Raw genomic sequence first — 8708 nt, forward strand, 5'->3', positions numbered from 1 at the left:
ATTTTGAATCAAAGGAGTAAAAGAAAAATCATTCTTCTTTGATTCAATAAATTTATCTTTATTGTTTTGTAACTCAGTAAACTGTGTATCATTTCTAAGATCTTCTACTTTCATAAGTATATCTTTGACATAATTTACAGCTGCTAACAGATCAGCATTTTTGCCTTGTAGAAACTTACTCAATGGACTTGTAAGATTAAATATATTAGTGAATAACAAACTTGTTAAAACAAAACGCTCAGATAATAAATAATCCATTATGCTGTTTGCTTTCACACAACAAACCCGATCGGTAGTAGAATCACTTTGTAAATCATCCAGTGTGTCAATTATTGCATCAAAAGTTTCTAAGACAGTAAGAAGAGCTGAAGAATGGGATGACCAACGAGTTGTAGAGACTCTTTTCAACCGCCGTTGAGGCATCTGGGGATAACGGATTTTTTGAAAATTAGAATATAAACCAATTCTTTTTTTGCTACTACCAATAAAATCAAATAATAATTCTAAATTTCCAAATAAATCTCGGGCTTCTAAACAACTACTCACAGCATCAACAATAATTAAACTCAAACGATGTGCATAACACCAAACATAAATTGCAGATTGATTTTGTTCTCTTATGAATGCTTGAAGCCCGTTATAATTTCCACGCATTGAGGCAGCTCCATCAAAAGAATGACCAACAAGATGCTCTCTCCAATTTAAATTCATTTCTTTACAAATGCCATCGAACATATTAAAAAGATGCTGTCCAGTTGTAAGTAGTGTTTCACGAATTGCAACAAGTCGCTCATACACAATTCCTTTATTAATATACCGTATTACCATAGATAATATTTCTTTTCTTGATATGTCAAATGTAGTGTCTAATGAAACACTAAAATATGTGGCATTAATTAATTCTTGTTTAATTGTATTACGAATATTTGTGGAAATAGCTTGTATCAACTGATTCTGTCTTTGCCAAGACAAAAAGTTATGTGTTTTTCTACCTTTTATCTCAACTTCAGTTATATGAGATGCTAGCGCTGGAGAATATTTAGCCAAAAGAGTAGCTAGATCTTTGAAATTTCCTCGCATATCCTCTTCTTTACTCTCTTTGTGTCCACGAAATGGCAGACAATGTCTGCCAAGAAATAAAGTAATATCAATTAAGTGTTTTATTATTTCTTTGTTATGTGCAATGTGTGTCTTAGCATTTTCTACTAAAGATGGTATTAATGGAAAAGCAGCTTGTCTATATGCTGCTTTAATAGATGCCATAATGTGTTTATCAGTAGTTTCATGCAATTTTATCCTCATATCAGCATTTTGAAAGTTACTATAACCTTTTTTAACCCAATTAGTTTGACCAGTTCTGCCAAAAAAGTGCACAATAATGACAAAAAATATTGTTTTGTATTTTGGAATAAGATAGCCATTTCCTCCTTGTGGTTTCTCCACCTGGCAATTTTTTCCAGTACCAATTTTCATGAAACGATCTTCCTGTACTATCTTTAGGAAAACATTTGTTTGGAAAATCATTTTTTGATGGCTGAGAAGGTCCATTTTTTAAAAAAAAAATCTACAAGTTCAGGTGTTAAATCATTCAATTGGCTAAAAACTGCTGGATCATTGCCAAATCCTAAAACTAAAAATTATCATTGTTAACAAAATATCATTAATAGACAATTTACTTAATCTTACTTTCACTATCAATTGAATTGTTTTCTTTGTCACTGATAATTGTTTCAAAATTTAAAATACTTTTTTCATTCATAAAATAAGTGTCCTTTATTTTAGTAGAATTGTCATCAATCAAATCAGTTTCAATACCTAATAACAATTTAATATTCTTAGTTGGTTTTCTTAGTTTTGATAAAATAACTTATTTATTTTCAAGTAGATTCTATGAAAAATATCTGTAAATGATTATTTTACTTACAAGAAGTTGAAGTAGATAGTCTAGTTGAACATTCACCACTAGTAGCTGTTTCAAAATTTAAAATACTGTTTTCATTCATAAAATAAGTGTCCTTTGTTTTAGTAGAATTGTCATCAATCAAATCAGTTTCAATACCTAATAACAACAATTTAATATTCTTAGTTTTTATAAAGTAAATTAATTATGTTCAAGTATTGTGAAAAATATCTGTAAATGATTATTATATTAACAAGCAGAGGCGTGCCCAGGATCAAAATGTAGGACATTAAAATAATTATAACCGGATCGGTTATAATTATTTTATAATATTTTAAATTGAATTAGAAAAAATGATCATAAAATATAATATAATTAAATTTATAACTCCTGTTTGAATTGTTAATAATATTAAAAGATATTAAAAAGTGACTGCCCCATAATGCATATTTTGTTGTAAAAATAAGGTCACAATAAAAATACTCCAGTTGTTAGCATTGGATGGAAGAGATAATCTGGAGACTAGAGGGAAATTTACAGCTTTACATAATTAATAATTATCAAATCTCTGATCAATGATCATATTATTTAATAAACTAAAAACTATGATACAAATGACATAAATACCTTGAGTTTTGGGTGTTATAGCTGTTGTTGGTTTGAAAAATTTAGTAATACCAAATTTTGAGGAAGATTTTTTTCTTTTTACACAAGCGTCTAAATGACGCGACCAATTGGTACTATTTATGGTACCGCGTTTTTTGCCACAATCACAGATATAATTTATATTCATTGTTAATACATATGCTTGTTAAAACAAATAAAAATAATTAAATCAACAGTTAAAATTTATCGTAAAAATAATTATATATATTAATAATCTAATTCGAATAATTATTCAGTTTTTTTTTATTTAATAATTTATTTCATAGGTACTGAATATTTTAGTTATAATAATAGTTAACTTCATTATTCAATATTTAAATTTAAATTTAATTAAAACTTACCTTTATAAATATTATTGAGACAGATTTCAAACAAGGGTTGTAATTTGTACTTTTCGAACTTACAATTTCCGAGGAAATTGCAATTGATGCGCTAGTCAGACGTCAAATGACATAACTTATAAATATTACGTTTATAAATTATAGTAAAATAATTTTTTCTAAAAATACACCAAACTACACTGATTAACCGATGAGCCGCATATTTTATTTACCGAAAAATACTTTTTTACTTATTGTGTGATAATTATTAAATATAAATATAATATATTTATATTTAATACCTATAATATAATATAATATAAATATATTTGAGATAGTAAAGAGTGAACAGTAAACATCTTATTATTTTGTAATTTGTATATTTTGATGACTGGTAATTCAGCCGATGGGGATACATGCACAAAATACGTGTTCCATCTGTTTCTAAAAATATAATGGAAAATTCTATAACACAGCGAAACCGCGATAGTGTGACCCGTGCCTAAATTATAATTTTGTTGGAAGTTGAACGATTAGAACCAGTCGTTATCGCTGTTTTCGATTATTTATATTTCCACAAATAACAATAATCTATGACCGTATTAATATAATCTTTACAATTGTCAAAATTATAAAATGTATAAATTAAGATTACTGCAGAATATTATTTATAATCAATTTTGAATACGAATAATGTTCGACGTTCGTAATCTTATTATTTCTTAGTATATTTTAATACGAGTTCCTATATAATAATATTACATTTATAATAGTATTATGTCCGGTATTTAATGAAAATTATTTTGTTACTCAATTTTAATTATACATAATATATCTAATCATAGTAAAATGTAGCTACAATAGCCAATAGGTAATAGGTACATAATAATTAAATATCATTAAAAAAAATGTTAGGGGGGTGGAAATCCCTAATTTTAGCGGACAGCTGTTGAAGGCGAATGTTCACCTAAAATTTAACATCCGTAATCAAACGTGGACAACCGCGGTTTTTAACCACACAGCTTTTCCAGTGTGAATAAACTACATACCGATTTATGGCTGTTTAATTATCAACGAATAATCGGTTTAAGTGGCGCACTGGCGTGTTACATAGCTATGCAAAATGCAAATAAGCAACTCAACAGAACTTCCAATTCTAACACCTACCCTACGTGAATAGGTACGGTATACTTATCCACAATTATACACCAAAGGTACCATCTACGTAACAACCCACCCACCACCCTCATAAAAAAGGTGTGACTGCTGTCACACCTTTGGAGTGTATTCGGCGCCACTGTGTAAGTGTATAATGCATGTATGAAATAAGTACATGAAAGTATTAGTTAAATATTAATAACTTGTTTATAGTTTATCTTATTTGTTTCTATTCGATAACTATACATTAATGATCTTAGATTAAACTTTATGTTCATTAATTATTAGACAAAATATATTTTCGAATTTTCAAAAGTGTCAGTACTTACGTTCACGTGGTTGTGAATACATCTTTATTTTTATATTTTTTAAATTAAATTGATTAGAAATTAAAAACAATTAATTGTATACTATTAAACAATTATTTAGAATTTTATTTTGATTCTACACGTTAACATAATTTAAAATTTTTCTGATTACAAATGTTTTATTGTATACTATATTTTTTTCCATTTTAATTACACATAAATTCCAGCCCTAATTATTACTATTAAAAATATTATTAATATTCCTAAAAATATTTATTTTTTTATTACAATTTGTATATGTTTTAATTTTAATTTAGAACTGGGTTAATCAAACTAATTTTAATGAAAACGATAACTCTGGTGATTGTATAACATTAAATGGAGTAGATTATAATATTGAGTATAACTGTGATAATCTCGAGATATCTGAAGAGGTTTCCTGTGTGGATAATATTATAAATATACCTCCAACAATTCATGAAGAGCAGGTAAATACAGTTTTAATTTGAAATTAAACTAAATAAATAATTTTTTGATTTTGAATTATTTATTGTTACTTATATTTTAATTTAATTTTATACTTTTTAATTTTATGTTATTTGTTTAGACTAAAAATTCTATTTCTCAAGAAAATGTTTTGAATAATATTCAACAACTAGATGATACTAACAGTGATATAAATAGTTTTATACGTGAAATTAATTCAAATACAAATAATTACGAAGATATTAACGTTATATTAGGTACACCTGAACATGTTTCATTTAACACTTCGGGTAAATATTTTAAGTTAAAATATATAGTTTATAAAATAGTGATTAATTGTATTGTGTGTATTATAATATTATAATAGATGATGTTATGAACTTAAATACTGATGGTAGTAATAACAATATTAGGAAAGTTAGAAATAGCAAGGTAGGTGACACTAGAAAATATAGAGAAAATCGAAAATATAAAAGAGATTGTGGAAAAGAATATATTACTAACCTTGGAAAAACTGTGAAAGCTCGTACATCAATAATTTTAAATGACTGCAGGTCACAATGTAAGAATAAAATTAACGAAAACTTACAAACAACATTGTTTAATATTTACTGGTCTTTAAAATATCGTGACAGACAAGTTTCATATATTTCTAGCTTGGTGTGTGTTACCAGTAAAATTACAAGTAGGAAAAGAAATACTACACCCGAAAAACAAAAGAATAGGGTCTGCAATTTTTCTTAATATATTCCAAAAGATAAGGATTTAATAAAGGTTTGCAAAGCATGTTTTTTGAAAATATTTGGCATAACACCTAAATTTATACGTTTAATTTGTACCCAGAAAAGTATTTCCCCTGCTTATAAGATTACTCCCGATAAAAGAGGGCATTCCAAACCTCAAAATAAAAAAACTCCACAATTTATACAGTCTGTAGTTGATCATATAAATAAATTACCATCATATGAAAGCCATTATTGCAGAAAAGAAACTGCCAAAAAATATCTACCTCCTCATTACACTATACAATTAGCATATGATCAATATAAACAATCAGTAAATGAGCCAGTTAGTCGAACATTATACCAAAAATATTTTAAAGAATGTGGTCTTAAAATAAAAAACCCTAAAAAAGATGCATGTTCTAAATGTAATAGTTTAACAATTCAAGCTACCAATATTAGTTGTACAGAAGAACGTAAAATAGAACTAATAAATGAAAGAAATATACATCAAAATGAAGCTGAAAATGCGTATGAAACCAAAAAAAGAGATGCCGGTATTAATTCAAATGAGGTATGTGTAATATCATTTGATTTGCAACAATGCCTTCCAACCCCAGGTCTAGAATTGTCTGTTGCATTCTATAAACGTTAATTATGGACTTTTAATTTAACAGTTCATAATATTAAAACATCAAAAGCATCATGTTATGTGTGGAATGAGTCAATAGCGAAAAGAGGAGGAAATGATATAGGGTCATGCGTTTTTCATTTTTTATCAACCTTACCACCAGAAATCAAACATGTGATAATGTATAGCGATTGTTATCCTGGACAAAACAACAATTCTTTATTTATAGCAATGTGTCTAATCTTTCTAGAACAAGAAAATACAAATATTGAAATTATTGACCATAAATTTATGGTGTCTGGGCACTCCCGGATGGAGTGTGATTCCGATCACGCTCGGATAGAAAAATCCAAAAAACGATATTCTACCCCTATTTTTCATCCACATGACTGGGTCCAGTTAATTAGATTTGCAGGTAAAGATAAGTTTAATGTTATAGAAATGGATCAATCATATTTTTTAGACTTTAACAGTTTACTAAAAACTAAATACCAATTAAAAAAAAAAAACGATAAAGGCGAAATATTTAAATTCTGCGATGTAAAATGGTTAAGGTTTATAAAACAAGACAAAAATAAAGTATTCTACAAAACTATGCTAAATGAAAATTCTTTATTTAATAGTATAAGTATGTCTCGTAGAAATTCACTTTAAAATAATAATATATCAATTCCAAAAGCATATAACGATATCGTATATATCACTGAAGAAAAGAAAAAGGATCTACTTTCTCTTTTAAAATATATTCCTGAAACTTTTCATAGTTTTTATCAGAATTTAAAAACTAAACAAAATATTAATGACCCTATAGTGTCAGATGAAGAAAATGATTAATTAATTTATGTATTTTATTTTTAATCATTAATTTATTTTTAATTATATAAGTGTAATTTTACTCATATCCTGAAATTTTTAAATTTTAATTTAGTTATCAGTTTACTTATATAATATTATATTCCTACATTATTTTTAATTTCTATTTATTTTTTTTAAAAAATGTTTTAAAAAACTACTTATCAACAGTTATGTTTGTAATTTTTATTTTTTATTTAAGACTTAAGGTTAAACTAAAGTATTTTAATAGTTAATGATAAATTGTATAAATTAATAATTAAAAACAGTTTATGGAGTTATACTTATTTTTATTTTACTATTATATTAGTTTTGTAATATATTTTAATAATTTATAATTATTATGTGTTATTTTATTTATGTTATTTGTGTTACCTAAAAATAAATTATTTTTATAAATGGTGTTGAGTTATAAAAATGGTAGTACATAATACATATTGCTAAAAAAACATTACAGTATAATATTATTATTTTATTTATGACATGTGTCCTTTATCACAATAATTATGATTTTATTTATGTGCGATCAGATACAAGTCAGTATATGAGAAAAGGCACAAGTCATAAAATTATTAAATTCAATGTGATAATGGTCACAAGTCATTTAAAATAATGAAACGATAAATTAAAATTATTATCCCTTGTTCTAAAAAATCAAATAAAATATAAATTATATAAATTAAAAAAAATTAATTAACAATAAGCAAAACATTAATAAAACGTTTTTCCTGTCTCCTGAAAACTAGTGAATTTTGACTTGTGCCCTTTCTCACAAACACCGTCCATATATTTACCATTATAATCGTAAATGTTTTCAGCTGGTTTAAAAAAATCTTGAATTTCTCGCTTGGTTAGGGTTGGTTGTTGTTGAAATACGATATTTGTACCTGAAAAATAATCCGTCGAACAAATTAAACTCTGTTTAACACCTTAATTATATATTACTATAACATAGGTTTTAATGTAATAAATTAATTGTATTTATGTAATAATTAGAAATTATAAATAAACATAGTCTTGGTTTTATATATATACGTATTGTATCTGATAAATTTGTTTATTGTATTTAAAAATACTTACGATGTTTATCCTTGCTATGTCTGATGAGGTTATCTCTTCGTGTAAATATTTCTGAGCATATACTGCAAGAAATCTTATCAGGTACATCATGTGACTTGACATGTCTGCGTACATTTTTAATTAATGTAAAGGGTTTATCACATATACTACACTTGAACATGATTACGTTAAATACTTAAGAACAGTGGCGGATCCAGGGGGGGGGGGGGAAATCGGGGCAATACCCCCCCCCGTTCACAAAAAAAAAAATTCAAATCCATATAAAATTGTTGGGTATACAAGCGTAATAAGCGCCCGTCGCTGGTTACCGATCAATGACCATAGATAATAGATATAATAACATGTTTTTGACGTTATCAAGAAATTGCATGGTTTGATTAGATTAAATCGAAAATGAGTCTATTTTTAGCTGATTTTTGTTGAAACTCCAGCAATTGTCGTTGCAGGGTAATAGGTACATTAAACTGTTGACGATGTCTTTGTCTGCTATTTGCTATCGCCTATCATGTAATCAAATAGATGATTCACAATTTTTCGTTTAGTGTAAAACGAGCACACGACTGAAATCACCACTGAGTGTTTTAT

The 8708-nt window shown here is 26.6% G+C and overlaps 1 protein-coding gene and 1 pseudogene across 1 annotated transcript; both read right to left on the minus strand.

Moving 5' to 3' along the window:
* Nucleotides 1-73: 73 nt before the first annotated feature.
* LOC112591391 lies at nucleotides 74-2693 on the minus strand (annotated as a pseudogene).
* Nucleotides 2694-7754: 5061 nt separating this feature from the next.
* LOC112591390 (oocyte zinc finger protein XlCOF10-like) lies at nucleotides 7755-8283 on the minus strand. Its single transcript, XM_025335198.1, has 2 exons — nucleotides 8124-8283; nucleotides 7755-7930 (listed from the first exon to the last, which is right to left on the minus strand). The coding sequence occupies exons 1-2, from the start codon at nucleotides 8281-8283 to the stop codon at nucleotides 7755-7757; spliced, it is 336 nt and encodes a 111-aa protein (XP_025190983.1).
* Between the last annotated feature and the right edge of the window lie 425 nt (nucleotides 8284-8708).

Source organism: Melanaphis sacchari, unplaced genomic scaffold, assembly GCF_002803265.2.
Source record: "Melanaphis sacchari strain LSU unplaced genomic scaffold, SCAv2.0 Contig1330_pilon_pilon, whole genome shotgun sequence".
Taxonomy (NCBI): domain Eukaryota; kingdom Metazoa; phylum Arthropoda; class Insecta; order Hemiptera; family Aphididae; genus Melanaphis; species Melanaphis sacchari.

Excerpts from the sequence above, each read along its gene's own strand:
- LOC112591390 (XM_025335198.1), bottom strand. The coding sequence starts at position 8,283 with ATGTTCAAGTGTAGTATATGTGATAAACCCTTTACATTAATTAAAAAT. Across the intron at positions 7,931-8,123 it reads ACATAGCAAGGATAAACATC|GTACAAATATCGTATTTCAA; the intron begins GTAAGTATTTTT and ends ATTATTTTTCAG.